This window comes from Marmota monax, unplaced genomic scaffold, assembly GCF_021218885.2.
Source record: "Marmota monax isolate L192 unplaced genomic scaffold, Marmota_monax_Labrador192_F-V1.1 WCK01_AAM20220418_F8-fsc00012, whole genome shotgun sequence".
In the NCBI taxonomy this organism is placed as follows: domain Eukaryota; kingdom Metazoa; phylum Chordata; class Mammalia; order Rodentia; family Sciuridae; genus Marmota; species Marmota monax.
Genome location: NW_026695227.1, coordinates 18,889,924 through 18,911,554, shown reverse-complemented (window position 1 = coordinate 18,911,554; position 21,631 = coordinate 18,889,924). Strand labels below are relative to the sequence as shown.

Genomic DNA, 21,631 nt, shown 5'->3' with positions numbered 1-21,631 from the left:
AATTAACCTCCCTCAACAATTTGGGTCTCTGCTTTTCTTTCATGTAGGAGGACAAATAATTATCTCCAAAAAGAAAGAATGTAAGTTTCGTTTTTGCTGGGTGCAGTGGTACATGCCTGTAATCCCAGCAACTTGGGAGGCTGAGGCAGTCGGGGCAACTTAGCAACACCTGGTCTCAAAATAACATAAAATGAAAAGGTCTGGGGATGTGGTAGAGTATCCTGGGTTCAATCCCCAGTATCATTATATATATATATATATATATATATATATATATATAAATTTATATTTTAAAAACAATATATATATATATATATAAATAAGCAACCTCCTCCCCCCAAAAAACCCAAACCTTCATTCTTCTGTCAAAATAATGTTTCTTTTTTCTTTTCTTTCTTTTTTTTTTTTTTTAAAGAACAGGCATCCTCTTAGTGTTGGTACATTTCTAGCTGAATTTAGCTAAGTGTATTTTCCCGCCAAAATACCCTTTTAGGAACAACTACAAGTCAGAGAGATGGTAAATACAGAGGATGGGCAGTTATACACGTTATTCAACAGGAATGTGCAGAAATGTTAAAGCAAGCCATTCAGTTTTTAGTTTAAATAAGTTCTTTGAATAAATATATAGATCATATACAAATTCCTATAATTTTTGTAATTATAAATCAAAATGATATACAGAAAAAAATGCTAGACTGATTAAAAAGAGAGCACTGATGAAATGAACAAAAGGTAACCAGTTTATTTACTGGAAAAAATTATGCATTACACAATATTCAGTCGTTAACATAAACCAAGGTATAAGAATCGATATATCGGCTTCTGGTTATTTTCTTAGCATCGGAGTGCCTTTCCCAACCATTGAGTGTGTGATCAATTACACGAAAACAAGCACAGGGTGTAGGAATTCTCCCATGAGACATTCACTTAAGATTGTCTACAATAAAAAAATAAAAAGGACGAGCAATAATAAATACATAAGGATTTTTTTTCGAATTAAGAACAAATGCATGTGTCTGAGAATGTTTCCTTTGAAATTTGAATTTTTAAAAATAATTAGTAAACAGAAGTTCCTTAGATCAGTCGTTTAGTCATGTTTCCATATGGTGTTATTAGGTGGAACACTTCACATCATTTAACCCCAAAAGGCATAATAAGAAACTTTAATTAAATGTAGGAGAAAGCTAAATCGCTATAACAATAATCAGACAGTGTACAAATCAGGGTTGGCCACACATGACACAAATGTAAATACTGGAAAGAAATACAATGTAGGAATCATGTTTGGTTCACGGTATATACGTAATCATGCAAATAAAAACACTGAGTAGATTACAAAAATGTCATAAAAGATTTCCAAAGAATTGTTGACTCTAACAGTCAAACCATTGAGCTTAAAAATTCTGTGGTGACAATGTTAAAACGATGCATTTCCTCTATGACTTGCTATGCAACCATATCTATGAATCCAACATTCACTCTGTGTCTTCATTGTCACCAAATAATGATTTTTCAACATAGTGATGATATATCCTTTTATTTTATAGGTCTCTGATCTTCGTTTTAAAGTGATTTTTTTAAAATACCAATGGCATTCTTTTTTTTTTAATATTTATTTTTTAATGGTAGTCGGACACAATATCTTTATTTATTTATTTTTATGTGGTGTTGGGGATTGAACCCAGGGCCTCACCCGTGCTAGGAGAGTGCTCTACTGCTGAGCCACAACCCCAGTCAACCAAATTGATTTAAAAAAAAAAAAGAAGTCAACACACAAGTTTACTTCTCAGTGTTTTGATTAGAGTCATGATTACCAGAGAATAATTCTGAAAGGAAGAAAAGTTAAAATAAAAATAAATTCTCAACACATGTTGTACAGCAATTAAAAGCCAATCTCAGAATTAATCTAGATCTGCAGTTTATCCAGGCTTCAGATTAAATAGGGCAAAATTTAAATAACTCCAGAGGAAAGGGATAAAACTACATTAAAGAGTAGAGCCATGCATTTCAATATGGAAAGGAGACCAGGTACAGGTGGCAATCTCTTTACATTCCTAATGGGGAAATCACAGGAGAAATAAGACTTCTAGAGTGTTCATATCATGGATATGGGAAGGCTTACACGGTGTGAACTATCTCATGCAAACATCTTACACTGTGTACCTCTGTGCACCCTTGCCTTACACTAGCAGCAGTTTATTTCTTCTCCTCTTTTTTTTTAAACAGAACACCATTTGTAGAAAATTTTCAGCTGGGGAACATACCTTAACACTAAATATCTCTTTCAAGTACACTTTGAGTAATAGGATGAAAGAGATGTCTAGATGAAGTCTTTCAGGTGTTAACAGAGCTAGGCTACAAATGCAATACATCAGGGACTATGGTAGTAATGTTGGCATCAAAATAAAGATGAAATTGGACTGGGAATATAGCTTAGTTGGTAGAGTGTTTGCCTTGCATGCATGAGGCCCTGGGTTCAATCTCCAGCACCACACATAATAATAATAATAATAATAATAATAATAATAATAATAATAACAATAATTTCAGACACAATCATCTGGGAGCATTATTACAGAGGATGGAAGAAGTCACTCGGGAGTAAGCTTGTTCTCATATGTCAACACAAATTGATTTTAAGGTAAAAAATGATTTTTCAGTAGCAGCACTGATCATGCTATCTATCATGACTCCAGTTTGATGGCTTTCTGGAAAATTATGTTCCCTTTATTTGAAAACATATTACTGTAAAGTTTTTGTGATCTTAAATACATAATTATTTTAAATCACTCTGATTTATAAACAACAACAACAACAAACAACCAGAGAGTGAACTTTTAAAAATGGAAACTTCACCCCAAGAGTTTCTTTCAAATCTAGGTCTAGCTACAATATCAATGTATTTGTGGCATCCCTGGGTTGAACCAGTACTGTTCCTTCCTGAAAACCTATTAGCTTCTTCTGATTACTTTTTCAGAGATGCAATTATATCTTTTGGCTGACTGGAGCATGACAATGAAATGTGACATTCTTATTTCAGTAGAAAATATATTTTATTCCTTCATATTCTTGTTTTGTGATCTCCACTTAAGAACTGGAGAGGATTTTATTTAATTTATTTTTTTTTAATCAGGAAATTCCCACATCTTGGCTATTTGCTGGACCACTGTTTCAGGCTTTTCAAAATAGTGGGATTTATCTGTTGTATTTCCATAGGATAAGAAAAGCTTGAAGATCCTTTTAAGTAAAGATAAAATTCAAGAGGTACTTGTTTCCCCTGAGGGATCACATACCTTTTCTTTCGGAAGTATTCCTGAGGACAGTTGTTTTTTAGATTCCAAAAATTGAGGCTTTTTGTAGCAAAACTGCTACATTCTAGATAACTTTAAAGATATTATGAAATATAGCTGGGAGGAAAATTAATACCAACAAAAAATTTTTAAGCCAAATATCTTGGAGAAAGTAAGATTACCATCTTATTTCAAGGGATTAAATACTTTATGACTATCAGTAAAACTTTATAATGTATTTTAAAAAAATAAAAGAATCATGGGATTATTGTAAGATATTTTAAGATATTTTGCCACTTAACGCTCTCTAGATCTCCAACAATATTAACTTCAAAAAAACATATCTTTTTTATAATTATCAATTCCAGTGATGAATTTTCCATTGTAAAATCCTTCTTCCTAGAATTAATATAAATCTTTCACACTGAAGAATTTCTTATTCTAGCCTTAGTGATATCTATCACAGGTGTCTATTACTTGCTAAAATTTCTCTTTTCTTGAAGATCACTGTTGTACATGCTCTCCTTCAGCTACATAAAGTATATCCAAGTCTTTTCTTAACTGTTTAAGAATTTTCTGTTTTTGCAAAGTTCCCCAAACTCCCTTTTTTGGAATCCAGAACTGTATACATGAAAGGAATCTGATAAAATGTGAGTTGATGGGAAAGTATCCAAGGTTTTTATGCCCCTGAGCACTTAGGCCAAAGGCAATTTATTGCTCCTTTTAATTTTACTGATATTTTTTAATTAAGAAAAAATCTCTAGTAAGAAAGCATTTCTGCATACTAACACTATTCTTTTCAGCATTGTAATTGTGCTTCCTTTTTGAAAAAATTACTTGGGCCAGGAGAGGCAGCACTCAAGAGGCTGAGGTGGGAGGGTCACTGGAGTCCAGGAGTTCAAGACCAGCTGAAGAGCAGAGACCCCATCTCATCAAAGCCAAAAACCAAATCGAAACAAAACTTCTACTTGGTTATTCTACTAAACACTCCTGCTAGATTTCTTTCATTTTTGCTCATCGTGTCTACAACACTTAGCTTTAGTGTATTTTTTCAATTTAGTTTTCCTCCCCAAACATGTCTTCAATTAGTAAGGCTCATCCTTTTGGGTTTTCACTAGTTCTTCACTTTTTCGGTTTCCTTTTGGATCCTTGTATTATCTTTACAAGTATTGATTCTTACCAACACTACACATATTTATTCATTTAAAATGCCTATAAATAAATATAAATATGGCTCAATTTAAACTATACCAAATAATGCCACATTGTAAATACATGGTATTCTCTCTTACTGCCACTTAATTTTGTGCTGAAAGTGAGAAATTTATTTCCAAGTTTCCAAATCTTCTTGACAAAGTTGCACTAAAATTAGTATTTTGTAGTTAAGACTTCAAAACAAGCATTTTCCACTCTATTTGGATAAAGAACTGAAATAAAACTAGTTTATGATAGGTTTCATATTTGAAGAAATAAATGTTCTGTATATGACTCACTTTTCCCTGGGACCTAAATCTAGAATAAGGGAATAAAAATGAATGCAGCCCTGGTAACAGGACAGTTGTGTGGTTTCACAGAACCAAGATCGACTGCTGAGTTCCCATCTCACCAGACAAAATCCATGAGACAAACAGAAAGACGTTGTTCTGAGGTACTCGTTAAAAAAGGCATGTTTTCTCTTGAACAAAGTCAACTTAGCAGCTATGCCACTTTTCAGGTCCAAACACATGATGCTTGAAAAAGGAAAAGTGTGTGTGGAGGTGGGGCAAGCATTCTTGAATCACTCTAATAAAATCCACACTGTCTCACTAATCCTGGTAGCAGGCAGATGAAACAGCAAGGGAACACTGGTAGGATGGAGCATGTTAGGTTACTGTGACTAGGGCTTTCATGAAGATCTGTTTTGTTTGTTTCTGTACTTGAACCTGAATCTCTCTTTTGGTGAAGATTTCGACTATTTACCCCAAGTTGCATAAGAAATGACTGTTGAAAATAGCACTTAGAGAAGGAACACAAAACCTCCTGGTTGCTTTGGTAATAATGACCACCACTTATCAGGCAAATGACTGACAGAGGCTCCTGCAATGTGCTTAATGACTGACAGGTGGGCCTTGGATGGACCCCTCTATGAATGTACCACCCACTTCCACTCGATAAGCTCCTAAACCTCCACTGCTAGTGTCCTGCACCGTTATCTGTCCTTCACGTTAACAGCCGGACTGTGTCCGTTCTGAAGAGAAGTTACATGAAAAGGTGAAACCCTTATGGTTGTAAATTAGTTAAGGCTACCTGACAAAGACAAGGAATCAGGGCTAGGAGCAGTTGTGTGGGCAGCACTTGAGAGTTAAGGAGCCCTAGTGTTAGACCTTTCAGCTCAATTAGCTGTTTCCTTGTTTGTCAGATTATGTGCAAAATAAATTTTGCTATGAAAATCCACTGCCTTAAATCAGGTCATAAAAGTTACCTAGCAGAATCTGTAAATGAACTAGGAACATGTCTTATCTCAATATAATATAATGATTGTAGGCACCTGAGTGTTTGTCAAAAGTAGACAATGAGCTAAGGTTTATTATCTATTTGTTTTTTGGCAAGGAAGATTCATTATGAAAAAACCTAACAACAAAACATACAATTTTAATCAAAATCTGAACACTTTCTGGTAAATTAACTAGCCAAAGCTACCTTACATCTATGTATGTATATATTTTCTCCTTTGTTCTTGATACCTTTTAGCAGGAAAGACCCATAGTAGGACCCTGAATTTGGAAGAAGTTTAAAAAAAAAAAGTTCTGGTCATTAAACAAACACATCATTTTTTTCCTTTCAGGTTGTTTAGCCTTCTATAATGTCATCACACACGTACACACGTACAAAGAAGCAGCACCAGTACATCTACTCAACTGCAATTTTAAAAAATTGAAGATGCCATCAAAATTTGAATAAGTCAATGAAACAAAATTTAGTCTCTTTCTTAGATTTACTTAATAATGTCCAGTGAAGAAATATAGTTAAAAAAAAAAACAGCAGTTAATGAGCTACTGATTAGAAAATAAGTGCATAAATAATCAGTGTAGCAGCAAAATACAGTTATTGTTAACATTCTGATGCACCACATTTATCATTTTGTGCAAGAAAAACGATCACAATCTGGCCAATTCCAGATTTCAAACTCAATTAAAACTCATATGTAACTGAGCAAATTATGCTTCTTTGAAAATAAGTGCATTAAATTCACTTCTCACAGAAATTATTTATTACAGACATAAATCATGTAGCAAATAAAGTAACAAAATAAATATCAATGACCGAAAATATCAGAATCAACTTCTATAGCTGAATTTGGAGCATGAGGAAAGATGATTTTACAATATACGTATTTTACATCGTCTTAGGTCTCTCTTATGCTATAGAGGTAAGCCAGCCATCTGAGATGCATATTTCATGTTTCTTTTTATTTTTGAAATTTAACTGAACTGTAGCCATTGGATTGGAGAAGTTTAACAGTGACTCAGAGGAACCATAAAACGTTTGATCACACGGGGTCTGTGCTTTTTGTCAATCTTCTCAATTTTCTCTCTTCCAAAACGATGAACATTAATCCAATTGTACAGCGAACCACCGGGAAGAACATCCCCGCCGGGGCTTGGGCAGTATCCTGCGAGTGGCTACAGAACCTTCAGCCCAGATGTTCGTCCACAGGAGCTGGAGACTAGGGGTAAGGAGGCTTGGAGAGACAGTGGAGAGGGGCGCAGGGCGAGCTGGAATGTGGCTGCTCCTCAGGGAGAGCTACGTCAGGACTGAAAACGAGAAATAAGCTGGTCAGCAGGAAACGCACCGAGGGGCCAGGCAGACCATGAGGGTCAGATCAATTGCTTTCACATACATTTTAAAAACATGATCAGAAATTTTGCACAGAAAATAGTTTAAATTCAAAACATGACAAGTCACCTGTGGCTTTCAAAACAAGGCAATAATAATAATAATAATAATAATAATAATAATAGAAAGGGGGGGGAACCATGTTAGGGAAATTGCATGTGAACTCTGGCCCCAAAGTCACTTCTTTTCAACTTCAGTATGCATACAAATTGCCTAGCAATTTTGGTAGATTCTGATTTAGTAGATCTGGGTAGGACCTGAGATTCTGCATTTCTTATAAGTGCTTGCTCCAGTAATTTGGTTGGTTTGTTTTTGCAGTACAGGGATTGAACCCAGGGGTGCTCTATCACAAAGCTACATTACTGGCCCTATTTATTTATTTGGGACAGGGTCTCACTAAGTTGCCCAGGCTGATCAGCCTTGTGATTCTTCCGCCTTAGCCCAAGTTGCTGGCCTGGCTCTATCTACTGATTTAAGTGGTGCTGGAAGATGGACCAACGCCTTAAGAGTTGAGAGGATTCTATTGTTCTCTGGTGAAATCTGGATTCAATGGGATAATTAATGGACCCGTGGAAGGCCAGTTCACTAGGAGTTCCCCCACCTGCTTTAGCACAGTGATGCAAAAACAACTGAAGAGTTTTATGACATTTTCCATTTATTAAGTAAATGATGGAGATAGACCATCACCTCTGAGAGCTTCCAATTTAAACAACTCAGGCTCATCAAGGTCTTGAGTAATCTTGAAGAATGAGGAAGTAAAATAACTGAATTGCCTAGAGTAAAACCTAAAACGTATTTGGGTTCAGATCTTTTAAAATGTGGCTAGCAGTGGGGAAAGGGCATTGTGGGGATTTTTCTCTTCTTTATTTTTTGTTGAGGGTTATTGCTGTGTTGTCCAGGCTGGTCTTGTACTCCTGGGCTCAAACAGTCCTCCTGTCTCAGTATCGCAAGTAGTTGGGATTATAGGCACACACCACAAAATCCAGCTAAGATGGATATTTTTCTAAAACTACTATTTCCCCATATATTATGAAATTCAGTACCATACAATTCACTCCTTTATCAGAAATGTTTGAGAGAACTAGTCAAGGTTTGTTATTATTATTATTTATTAATTTAAATGCTTTTTTTAAAAAAAAACTGGATTAATCCTTTATTTATTTATTTATTTTTATATAGTGCTGAGGATGGAACCCAGTACCTCACACATGCTAGGCAAGCACTCAACCATTAAGCCACAACCCCAGCCCTAACTTAAATACTTTTTAAAGCTAATATCATTGAAATAATTAAAAAATAGTATTAAATAAATACATTCTAAACTTTGGTACTGAAATTATCATTCAAATATATCTATCTTGAATTTTAATACAAAATCATAATTACACAAAATTTCTAGTCTGCTTGAAGTTACCTTTACTTCCTAAGCTCTTTGCACTTGTACATTTAGTTTAAAAGAAGATTCATGTTCTGGGCTGGTTAGAACCAATGGTAAAAGTTATTATCCTACATATTTTAAAAATGTGTGGTAGGTAAATACAGGAGAACTGGAACACCGTCAAAAGAACTGAGTGGATGGTATTATTTATCAATTAAAAAATATTTTAAAAGGAAGAAAATAATTCATGGCAAGATTGACATTCTCAGATGGTCAGTCAGATGGTTGGGAAACAGCAGGTTATTGCTAAATCAAACAGATTTTCCCACAGACCTAACGGTTTCTTTCTGTAAATCTGCAAATCTGCATGAGTTAGGACTGATTCCTTTTTAGGGAATTAATATGTTATGCAATGTAAATTATAGCAAGCAATGCATAGTCACATTGTGCAAGAAGGATGCATTTTTGAAGACCTGTGTAATTCAATACTCTCTTTGATAAAGGAAGGCAAGTATTTCTGCAAGGCTGGCTGTCCTGTGTGGCAATACATTGAGTGTGGGTTACAGTTCACTTGGCCCTTCACCCTGACATAATATCATTCGTGATGACTTAAGATTATTTTCATTATTTCAGACTTTTTACATAAAGCAAGAGTTAAAAACAACTTAATAGTATTACTATTACAAATTTGCATGAAATCCACTCTTACTGCATATTATGTATAATACCCTTTAAGGAACACACTATTGGTTTCCAGCCTAAGAAATTATTCTTTGAAAAAATTTATTGGTTCTTTTTAGTTATACATGACAGTAGAATCCATTTCAACATAACTATACAAGCATGGACTATATCTTGTCTTATTCGGACCCCAGTACCTCTTCTTCCCCTTCTCTCTCCCCACCTGCAGCTCCCTTCCCTCCACTGGTCTTGAAGATCATGTTGTAAACAGTAAACTTAGAAACTATTACTATGTCATAAAGGTGGATATTATCTTCGGAAAGCTTTTTTTCTTTTTCCTTTTCCAAGAAAATAACTATTTGAAAGAAGTAGAGATGGTCTGAATACCAAACACCTCTATATGTTTAAACAGTAAATGTATAAAGTGATGGAAGTAAAATTTTTTTTTAATATTTGTTTTTAGTTGTAGATGGGCACAATATTCTTATCTTATTTAAGATAACATGTGTGAGGCAATTGTTCTACCACTGAACTACAACCCCAGCCCCCCGCAATTTTTTTCAAAATGAAATACAGAGAACATCTAATCAGAAATCACTCAACATTTGTAACAAATTTTCTCATTGTCTAATTAAACAAACATCTCTTTTGAAAAAAGAGTCTATGTGGATAATAAAATACTCTTGCTCCTCCTACTGTAAGTAAAGTGAGGGAGGGGTCCTGTCCTCTGTAGAGCAGTGTCTACAGTCAGGGCAGTAGGATGGGCATTGGATCACTGGGCTCAGTTGTGTTCGGGATGCATGACTCTGGACAAGTCATCTGACACATTCTGACCTCAATTTCCTCATTTAAAAATGGGAACGATAGCTGTGCTTACCTTACAAGTGAGGTGTAATGATTAATACTTGTGAAGAACTTAACCCTTGTCTGGAATGCGATATGAAATCTAATGTTGGTTCCTTTTCTGTGAGGAAGGAGTGGAAGGAGAATGAAGGCTTTAACTTCCATCCAGTTAGCAATGGATGCGGGCAGGAAGGAAGCCAGTCACAATTTCGCAACTCTGCAAACAAGTTAGTCTTTTCCAGTCCATACATGTTTAATCATCTCTCTTTCTTTTTTGTCAGGACCAGGGATTGAACCCAAGGCTCTGCCACTAAACTATATCCCCAGCCCTTTTTATTATTTATTTTGGGGCAGTCTTGCTAAATGGCTGAGGCTGGCCTGGAACTTGTGACCCTCTTGCCTCAGCCTCCCAAGTGCCTGGGATTCCAGGAATACACCACACTTTCAATCATTTCTCTGTGTAAACCACAGTGAGGAATGGAGGAAGCCCGGTCTGGACCATGCTGGATTCATGTGGGCAGAAACTGAAACATTTGTAATTCATTAAATTTTTCCTTTTTTTTTTCAAGAAAACCATCCCAATGGAGGTAGCAAATACCCTACATTCAGTAATCTCAAAAGAAATGGAACTGGGTCACAGAACCATTTATTCAAACCCATTCTCCAAAAAAAAGGTAAAATAAAATTAAAGTTAAAAATATTTCCTCCCAGCCTTTCTGTTTCCTATCTAATTGAAACCCTTAAAACAATAGGCTTCCCTACTCTGTGTCCAAGCGAATTAGAGGCTATGAAAGGGACTGCAGATCTTTTTCTTGAGGGTGAGTTAGGTACAAAGTTAGTATTGATAATAAGGATTGAGTGGACACAACATGCCAAGTCTCCCTAAATTTCCCCAATATCTATTCTTCCTCACTTTATGAAGATACAGAATCTTAGTTGAAGAAGAAACTTCCAAGATTTGGTTTTAGAGATGGGATTCAAACCCAGGCTACTTAGTCCAGAGCTCATTCATTCATTCATATGATCAATATTTACTGAACATCTGTTGTGTCTAGCAGTGTCCAGGGTGAGAGTGGAGGTTGGACTGTAGAATCCCACTGAGATGGATTGGAACATTTGTACTTATATTCAATTACTTACATAATGCAAATTACTCTAGTGTTGACTGCTTATATTAAACAGCATTAGTATATTAGAAAAGAACCTAACAACAACAACAACAACAAAAAGCTCTATTGCTGGAACTTGTGGAATAGCTGAGCAGGAGATATCAATTGAAAGACCCTGGATAGTGACTCTTTAATAATACCCCGATCTCTAACTCTAGGTTCCACTTATACAGCTGGCAGTGCAACTGTCTCAGAGCCCACACCATATTTGGGCTTTGGCTGCTACTGTGTTTGTCTTTGTAGCTGCCTAGCTCCCCCAAGATGTGACCTTGCCAGTGATATCTATTCCTCAGACATGCATGGAAATGTGTTTGGGCCAGCCTCTAATCAAAAGAAGCCTTCCCCTGGCAGAAGAGCAACAGATACATTAAAATACACCAATAAGCAGACCATAAAGACACAGCCAGACTACAAAAGCTTGGCCCAACAAGGCCAGGTAGGTAACTGGAGATGAAGTATTCCATGGAGATGAGGTGGTCCTGGCGGACACTATGATGCTGTGTGCAAGTTCACCCTCGGGGGAGGTCAACTTGTGACTGATATGGAAAGCTTTCATCTGGAATAGGAACTGTCAGCAAACTCTCCAGTTCAGTGTCCAGGGAGTGTGCAAACTTGCCTTTAAATTTCTTCAGTTAATCTCATGTAAAGGACTCTCACCACAGATACCCTTTTTTGAATGTCAATTATAAGGTTTTTCAACAGCTTTCAAACTCAGTTTTGATGAGAGCACTGAGCAGACAGAAAATAGAAACACTTTTTATAAAGCTGTCCTGGAATAGACATTAGACATATTTCATATCTAGTTTCTGTATTCTTCCTGTTGATTTGCCTGAGAAATGCATTTGAAGGACAAAAGACAAGCAGAAGAAAAAGTAGAACAAACATCCTAACAGTTCCAGGTTTTATATTTTGGAAACATTGAAACTACTAATTCAAATACTTGAAATACTAATCCAAGTATTTATTTAGGGAGCTGAAGGCAGCCTTCAGTCTCCCAGCTAGTGGCTGGTGACACACATGCAAGCTCTCTTGCATTCTCGTTGGGAGCATATGGACTTCAGGTATGCAAACCGTATTCATGTAGTCCATATATGAAATAATGCATAGCAAAATATAATTATGTATAGGTAGTTATGGAATTGGGAAGGGGAGTTGGGGTACATCTAGGGATCTGACATGCAGCTGGGTGGGAAGATAAAGGACGGGTGAATTTACCTGACAGTTGGGCAGTCTTGCCTCCCGGCTAGTTGTGAGCACTGTGGCGGTACGGAGGCAGCAGGCTGCTGACAATCTACAAGAAACTGATAAATTAGACATGTATACAAAGAGATGACAGAGCAAGGTGTTAGTAACAGTAACTAAAGCAGCTGCCTGAGATTTAGTGAGGAATGTGCATTCACACAGAAACAGCTTGATTAAGCAGGTTTTTTCCTGAATGATGCCAATAGAGAAGACACACTTTTTTTTTTAAATCAAATACAGTATTAAAAAATTAGTGACAAAATTAGTAGCAAGACTTTTCAAGTACATTAGGACACATGTAGTCATTCATATTTGGTATTTTGCTACCTCTAAAAAGGAAGGAGCTATTAATAAAAGATCTTCAAGTTCTGAACTTGAATGTGATGGTGGTTACTTGCATAGTACACAAATCTGCTATTCTAAAATGGAATGTATTGAGATAACTGAGCATATTGTCAGGACATGTGGACATATTGTCAATCCTACAGGTACATTGAGAAAGGCATGTAATAAAATCTTTTCCATAATTAATAGAAGGATGTTGGATAAGAAAATCATCCTTAGTTTCCTGAAGATTGATTTTTATATATTGAAAATGAGAATTGTTAGCAGAAATCTTCCTGTTTATTGTATAACAAATTGTTAGTAACTTGGGCTTATGAAGAAAGCTAAATTGAATTAAGGGGAACTCCATTCTTTGTTTTGTTTTTACCATTTTGAAGCCATATAATATGACTCATACTAGGTTAACAAGGTGATAGCTAGTAGAGTCCATGTTACAGCCAATCCACTTCAAGGAAGACTATGTGCCTGGTGTTTAAAAAATCAAAAATCAGTCTGTACTAGAATCACCCAAGAATCTAGTTAGAAATTCATACATTATATTTGTGCGAAAATACTTTTGCACATAATTTAAAATTGGAGTTAGACTTAAAAACTGTTCTTGAAAATTTGAAGCACTTTCTCTTGGTAACTGATTCAGTTATGTTTGTTTTGCAAACTGCTTCCTCTATATTTACGTAGATAACATTTAAGCCCAATTAACACAAATTCTGGATTTACTGTCTTGAATGAATGACATGTATATTTAAAAATGTGTACCTAAGTATCACTTTTTCTAAAGCCAGTATATACTCTACATAGCTAAGGAATATCCAAAATCATGATAATTGTTGATGCTTTTATGAAAGACTTTGGAAATACACTGAAACTGTGCCACACAGAATACAGTATAAAGTAGTCTTGACTTTAGTTCATTTAAGAGAACATTATTACTGAAGGAACCCTATTAAATGGTGGCCTGGGTTGCAGAGTAACATATTAATTATTGCTTATAATATGATCAAGAAAACCTGATTTTGTTGAGTGGCTAATGTTCAGATTATTACAAAAATTACAAATTTATTTTCTCATATTTGAGGAAATTTTTTTCTTTCATTTTGTTTACCCATGTTTCACCTTAATTAGCTTCAATGATTCCCTTTTGTAGAAACTCAGAGTCTTAGGAATACATTCCTTTTTTTTTTTTTTTTAATCTTTGCTCCTTTTGTCTTTTCTAATAGCCTTTCTATCTGGCTTGCAATTTAGGCACGTCTTGGACTAATTTAGTCACTTTTTTTTTTTTTTGGTTGGTTGGTTTGATATTTTTGAGAGTGTCTTTCTATGTTGCCTAGGCTAGTCTCAAATTCCTGGACTCAAGCAATTATCCTGCCTCATACTCCCAAGTGCTGGGACATAGGATGCACCACCATGCCTGGCTTAGACAGCTACTGTACTTGAGGACAAGACTGTGCACTTTTGAAGTTAACCAAGTGTGTGTTGCCCTCCTGTGGTGTATTTGGGTAAATGCAATGGATGTAAAGACACAAACATTTGGAAAATCACTCTGGAATCCCTGTTTAAATATTGGGAGGGAGGTATAAATGAAGTTGTTCTAAAGCAGAGTACTGTCTCTGTGGAATGACAATACTCGAATTGATTGGAGTATTAAAATGTCTAAATCTTTCATATCTTACATATATTAGAAATACTTTTTTTTTTTTGCAATAAGTCATGTATTATTATTCATTCAAAATATACTTTGTGATAAGAGTTTAGAAGGAAGGTAATCAGGACCACAATGCTCTCCTCTAGTGGACTGTTTTAATACATGGTAGTTATTCTTTACATTTGTAGTAAACATCATTTTTCCTTCTTTAGAAGTAACACCTCTGGCTAATTATTATTTTACATTTATTATTTATGAGGACTTCGCTGAGTGCTAGCCTTAGAAAGTAAAAGTCAAATTCCACAGATAAGTTGATGACAGATGAAAAAATTTTAAAGTTATCTACATTAATGTGACTCAAATAGTCTTCTAAATCTCTGGTCTAAGGACTTCCAGCTGGGCTCACATCCAGCCCAGCTGAGCTCAGCTCTGTCTCAACGTGTACTGTGTAAGATGAAGAGGGCAGGCTGGAAGAGGGAGACAGTCCCTTCTAGCTGAGATCCTGTGGGCTCCCCACGACCTTCCCTCCTTTGGCAGAGAAGGAACTAGGCTGAATCTCTTTTCCTTTGAGGGCATAAAAGATGACAATGATGTGGCTTATGCAGCAGGCACTGTGGATCACCCTGCAGCCACTGCTGTTGTTTGGCCACCAGGATTGTCTCAACCGTTCAACAGTCAAGTCACTCAGCTCCAAGTATGTGTCAGAAACTGTGTTAGGCAGTGGGAACAAAAGGCAAACAGAGAAGCTACAGTTGCTGCTTGATGGAGGAAGACAAACATATTCCATGAGCGATCACAGTAAGTGAAATGGTGGTGATGGTGATGATGGTAACAGCACCCCGCACCCATTCATGGCTTTGCCATGTGTCAGGCACTGTGCAGGCACTTAATATGCACATTCTCCTTGAGCCCTGTTTTATTCATTCAATTTGCAGATGAGGAAAAGGAGACTTAAGCAACTTGGCAAATCCACTGAGAGGTAGAGAAAAGGCTTTGAATGTATGATTATATGATCCAAAGGCTGAGCTGAACCTGTAGCTCCCATGATGGCAGTAGCATGGGATATTATAGAGACTAACTTTAGCTAAATTAAATTAGATTTAATCTAACCAACTAAACGAAATCAGTTTTTGTTTGGTTTGGTACCAGGGATTGAACCCAGGAGTGCTTTATAACTGAGCCACATCCCCAACCCCTTTTATATTTTATTTAGAGGCAGGGTCTAACTGAGTTGCTTGGAGTCTCGCTAAATTGCTGGGCCTGGATTTGAACTTACGATCCTCCTTTCTCAGCCTCCAGAGCCTCTGGGATTAGAGGCATATGCCACCATGCCTAGCACTAACTGAACTGAATCTAAGTGGTCAGGGAATGCCTGCTGCAGATGTGACATCTGAACTGACACCTAACAGATACTTGACAGCAACCACACGCTGTTTATGGTCACTTCATTATAAAATTAGTGTTTACTAGAACTGAAATGGATAACATTGTAAGTTGTCACTCATAGACCTGAGAAAAATCACAGTATATTTTAAAGAGATTGTGTTTCCAGGATAACTATTATACAGGGTGAATAAGAAAAGTTAAAGGGAAAAGCATCTAGAATCTTGATAAGCACAGGAAGAGTATTCTCATGTGACATTCCTCATAAACAAAAGACTCAAGTAGGAAGGAAGGCAGAAAAGAGATATGTGTCTAAGTGAGAGTGCGCTTAGCCTGAGGGAAGCCCTGGGATCATCCCCAGGACCCGGAAAAAGGAGAGAGAGAGATAGAAAACAAGGGAGGGAGGAAAATATTTGCCGAGTCAACTGTTGTAATCTTTCCTACAAACTTTACATTAGTCATCTGTTTTAAGTCTTAGCAAAATCTGGAGTTTTCATTTTCACTATTCCCATAATGAGGGAAATATTTTCTATGTATGTATTTTGTGTCCGTTTTTTCTTATTTATTTACTGGTACCGGAGATTGAACACAGGGGTGCTTTATCACTGGGCTACATCCTCAGTCCTTTTTATTTTATTATGAGACTTTATTTGAGGCCTAGGCTGGCCTCAAACTTGCAATCCTTCTATCTCAACACCTCCTGAGTAGTTAGAATTATAGGCGTGTGTCACTGTGCCCAGCTATTTTCTTCTTCCTTTAACATTTTCATTTTTCTTCATCTCTTCCACCAGAAACAAGCCCAGAGCTTGGCATCACAGTAGGTGGTCTGCAAACTTCCACTGATTAAATTGATCACTAACCACTCTGTGTATCCAGGGTCACATAGCCAGGAAGTAGCATACTGAGAATTTAAATTTAGACTCTTTTTTAGTTTTTATTTATTTATTTTGGTACTGGGGATTGAACCCAGAAGTGCTTTACCGCTTTACCACTGAGTTACATCCCTATCCTTTTTTTTTTTTTTTAAATGAGACAGGGTCTCACTAAATTGCTGAGGCTGGCCTCTAACTTGTGATCCTTCTGCCTCAGCCTCCAGAGTAGCTGTATGCACTGCCATGTATGACAAATTTAGGCTTTTTAATGCTACAGACTATTTTTCATTCACTACTCTTCTTGCTTCTCAACTCATTGTCAGCTACTTCCAGAAAATATCATGTCATAGAATTAAAGAAATGTAAGAACTTCACCAGTTAAGAAATTGATTTGCAGGCAATCAAATACCTCAGGAATGACACCTATTATTTGAAAAGATGTGGGGAAAAATAACAAATTTCCTGGCAGACAGAAAAAGTCTTGCCACGTGGCTTTCTCTTAGGCTTCTACTATTTTTAAACATTCCAGTGCAGTTTAGAAAATGAAACAGTTTTCTAAAAGTCACTGCCTCAGTGGTCCCAGAGCCCATGACTGGCCATTTGGATGAAGGGAGAGCCTCATGTGGAAGGAGGCAGAAACACTAAATTTTGATTCTGCCTTGGCCCACAGGGCAGCAGTGGGCGTTGGTGTGGATAGTATGGACCAGAGCTGTCTATGGAGACCATTCCCCACCAAGGTGAGTAGTGGGGCCACAGGGTGGCTGCCCTGGTCCCCAGATGCTCTGCGGCAGGTGGAGCAGCAGCTCTTTGCAACAAATAATCCCCCACGGCACGGTTCACCCTGACCCCTTGTTTTCCTGACTTTGGAACTAATGCATCCCCACCTCTGAGGAGGTCTTTTCCATACCACAGCTCCTTCCCCCAGGACCACAAACTCTGCCAGATGCTGCCCACATTCTGTGAAAACTAGTGTCCTCTGAATTTCCCTCATACAAGTTCTTCCTCATAAGACACGATGTCAACTTCCCTCGCTCTCTAACCATGTTCCAGTTTGCGCAAATCCTTCTGAAAATGAGGTGTTCAGAAAGGAATTGCATGTGGTCAGACAGGACTAGCGGAGAGGGGGAATGGCAGTCTTGTCCCATCTGTCATCCCAATTCTATGAAAATAGCAGAACCCTTGTGGCATTTTTGGGAATTCACATCCCACTGTTGCTGCATAAGAAGGTTTCTTTGTTTATAAATGGTGCTGTCAAGTCAGGCTTCGTCCATCCTATACATAGAGTGTGTGAAATTTCAATGTATTAATACTCTTAATTTTTTTGTGTTTCCCTAATACTTTTTACCTTTTCCCCCTCAATAACTTTTGGAATCTATCCCATCATCCAGCATATTTGCTTCCTCTCCCATTTTGTTTTTGTCTCAGATCAGAAAATGTGCTAATCATAATTTTGATTTTTTTTTAAAGTTTTTTTTCCCACCCAGGGCTGAGGACTGAACCCTGGGCCTTGCGTGTGCTAGGCAAGCGCTCTGCCACTGAGCTAAATTCCCAACTGTTGGTTTTTTTAAAAAATATTTTTTAGTTGTAGATGGACACAATACCTTTATATGTTTATTTTTATGTGGTGCCAGGGACTGAATCCACCCAGTTCCTCATGCATGCTAGGCACACGCCGGCTCTGATTTTGACATTTTTATCTAAGATTAGCAACTAATAATAGGACCTGGCTAATAAAGATCATATTTTATAAACATCCATGATTCGGACCCTTTGTAGCTGTCATTCAACCAGCTGTGAATCAAAAATTATCTTACCACCAAGAAATGATTTCTCTATTAGTCTCAAGAATATTTAAAAATACCTAATTGGCTTTGTGCCAAGGTTCAGATATATTGTTTTACTTTCCCAGGTTTTATGAGAGAGGATGAGGGTGGTCTAGCAGAAATCATTTCCTTCCTTCCTTCCCTCTGTGCTAGGGACTGAACCCAAGGACTTGTATATGGTAGGCAAGGATTCTACCACTGGGCTGCACCCCTCATCCCCAAAAGTCATTCTTGATGGACACTTGTTGGCGTTTAGCAATCCCCATTATATACTGAGCATATAAAACCCATCAACTTCTAGAAACTTGTCTAGGATCAAGTTTGTTAGTCTACAATTTAGAGAAATTTTTACTTTTCCACTGTATAAAATCTCTATTTCCACATCTTCTGTCCTGATGCACTTAGGTACTGATCCTATTACTTCCAGGCTCTTGTTCTCTCTGGGCACCTCTTCCTCTCTCTTTCATATGTCCATGACTTTTTTGGGGGAGGGGGTTCCAGGATTGAACTCAGGGGCACTTGACTACTGAGCCACATCCCCAGCCCTACTTTGTATTTTATTTAGAGACAGGGTCTCACTGAGTTGCTCAGTGTCTCACTGTTTCTGAGGCTGGCTTTGAACTTCAATCCTCCTGTCTCAGCCTCCTGAGCTGCTGGGATTACAGGCGTGCAACACCCCACCCCCTACCACCCTGTCTGTGACTATTTAATATCTTTCCTTCAGTAAGAAAAATGAAAAGAAAAGGGATGTGTGCCTTCCTCTTGTTTTGAAAATGACAACTCATACTTATTCTCAAAAACAGGCAGGGGAAATGCAAGTTCATGGTACAAAGTGCACACATGCCTCTTGGTGAGATGCTCAGTGGTCTTTGTTAACTTGGTGTACTGTTTCAAGACTGTTTTTAAAAGTTTACTAAGTCTTGGGAGCTAGGGTTGTGGCTCAGTGGCAGAGTGCTTGCCTTGCACATGTGAGGCTCTGGGTTTAATCCTCAGCACCACATAAAAAATAAATAAGTAAAACAAAGGTATTGTGTCCATGTTCAACTAAAAAAATTTTTTTAAAAAAAGTTTACTAAATCTCCTTGAACAATTGCTGTCACAGAAAACGACTTTGCTGCTATTTTCAAATAGATACCACTTTGGACCAAAAATCTTTCTTACATACTTGGAGTAAACAGTCAATATTCATTAAAGACCTTCCACAGATGACTAATTAACAGTAAGCAGAAAAGCAAGATTAATTATGAAAGATACTAGATAGGAAATTGACAGAGTTGTGGACTGTCTTAAGATCAACACAGCATGGTTAATGATCAAAGCATTGAGGCATTTTCTTTCTTGTCCTTATGGGAGGGAAAAGGATCTCCAACTTCTTTCTGCAAGTCTGGGCATGCAGACTTGCATAATGACAGAAAAAGGAAGAACAGGCAGAAGGAGAGTAGAAGGAAAAAGGAAGGATGAGAAATAATGGTAACATAATATCTATAAAGTCATATATATATGTGTATACATACATGCACACATATGTGTATATATGTAAATGTGTGTATACACACCTACATATGAACATACACAAGGCCAAGTACTTTGCATGCAGACTCTTTAATCCTTATAAAAACTCAAAAAGATAGATGAGGTCACTAGTGGGGTGATTTAAGTTAAAACGACACTGGTAGAGTTGGCCCTAATTCAATCCGACTCCTGTCCTTGTGTAAAGAGGAGATTACAGAGACACAGGGGTGCACATGCACAGAGGAAGACCACGTGAGGCTTCAGCAAGGCGGCGGCCGTCTGCAAGCCAAGGAGAGAAGCCTCCAGAGAAACCAAACCTGTTGGCACCTTGAACTTGGACTTCAAACTTCCAGAATTGGGAAAAATAAATTTATTTGTTTAAGTTGCTCTATCTGTGGTATTGTGTAATGGCATCTGGAGCAAACAGAGCCTTTGGTACTTGCTCCAAAGTGGAAACAGGGATTACTTTTGCTGACTCTGCCAAGAGTGCTCTGCAGTACAAATAAACCCAAACAGCAACAGTTCTCACAAATTCTTCTAGTCTCTAAGCTCTCCAAGGATTGAAATAAACTCAAAGCAAAATGATATATACACAAGCCCAGCAGTACAAATTATGAATGAAAATATGCACTTGAATTTCAGCAGATTTTCTTCTTAGCAAAAAGCATGCTAGAGAGAAAAAAAGAGAAAATGTCCAAACCAGTGATATTAGGAGAACTAAACCAATGATAGAATGTGAAACTTGAGAATTATGTTTGAGAATTTGTAATTACATTAGTAGAAAGTATAAATTTCTATATACTATACACCGAGGTGGAGATAAAAAACCTGTGTAATTACAAACAAGTCTCCCAAACTCAGGAATTCTGAAAGTTTGTGGATTGAAGCACAGAGCACTCTCCATAATTGGTAACTGACAATCTTACAGATACACTCAGGTCTTAAGTGAGGATTTTACACAAAGATCAGTTATGGATAATAGGCTAACTACAGTCATTCCTCCCTCTACTTGCCAATGATGCTTTTGCAATGACTGCTTGTGACCTTTATTGTCTGTCTTTATTCTGTATTCTCAAATCTCCATTTTGGCATGGGACCTACAGTTTGTAGGTACTTTTGGACCTACTTGTAGAGACCCACAAGTTTGCACCACTGTTCTGCCAACCAGTGGCTGAGTGACACTAAAGAAGGGACTTAAACATGTTAAGCCTCAGTTTTTAAGCCTCACTTATTTGCTAAGTGAGAACATGAGATACCAGTCTTGCAGGGTTCTTAAGACCAGGGAGAGGATGTTTGTGAAAACATGCAGTCTACTGATGAGACAAGAGACAAGGGAATGGGGGGAATCGTGACCTAGAGGTTTTCAGCTTTAAGAAACAAAGCTATTAACAGCAATCCATCAAGAAAGGCCCAAACAGGCCCTATGATGAACTAACTCATTTCCATAGCCATGTGTTGCTATCATTATATATCCATCCGAAGTGTTCCTGGTTTCTCGGATTGTTCAGAGCCAACCAGTGTCAGTTTTATTCCTGATTACTCCAGAAGGAAACTTCTGCTCCCCTAACCTCCTTC

General features: G+C 37.3%; 1 protein-coding gene across 4 annotated transcripts in view; it reads right to left on the bottom strand.

Moving 5' to 3' along the window:
• Positions 1-717: 717 nt before the first annotated feature.
• Positions 718-21,631, bottom strand: part of Bicd1 (BICD cargo adaptor 1) — a 229,598-nt gene continuing 208,684 nt past the window's right edge. For 2 of the 4 annotated variants that reach the window (XM_046436115.2, XM_046436111.2), the window contains 2 exons: positions 12,453-12,528; positions 718-7,084 (listed from right to left, as the gene is read on the bottom strand). In XM_046436115.2, the coding sequence (XP_046292071.1) occupies positions 6,997-7,084; positions 12,453-12,528 (164 nt within the window). In that variant the 3' untranslated portion in view covers positions 718-6,996. The remainder of the gene's footprint in view (positions 7,085-12,452; positions 12,529-21,631) is intronic. The other 2 variants (XM_058576447.1, XM_046436113.2) reach the window with 1 other exon arrangement.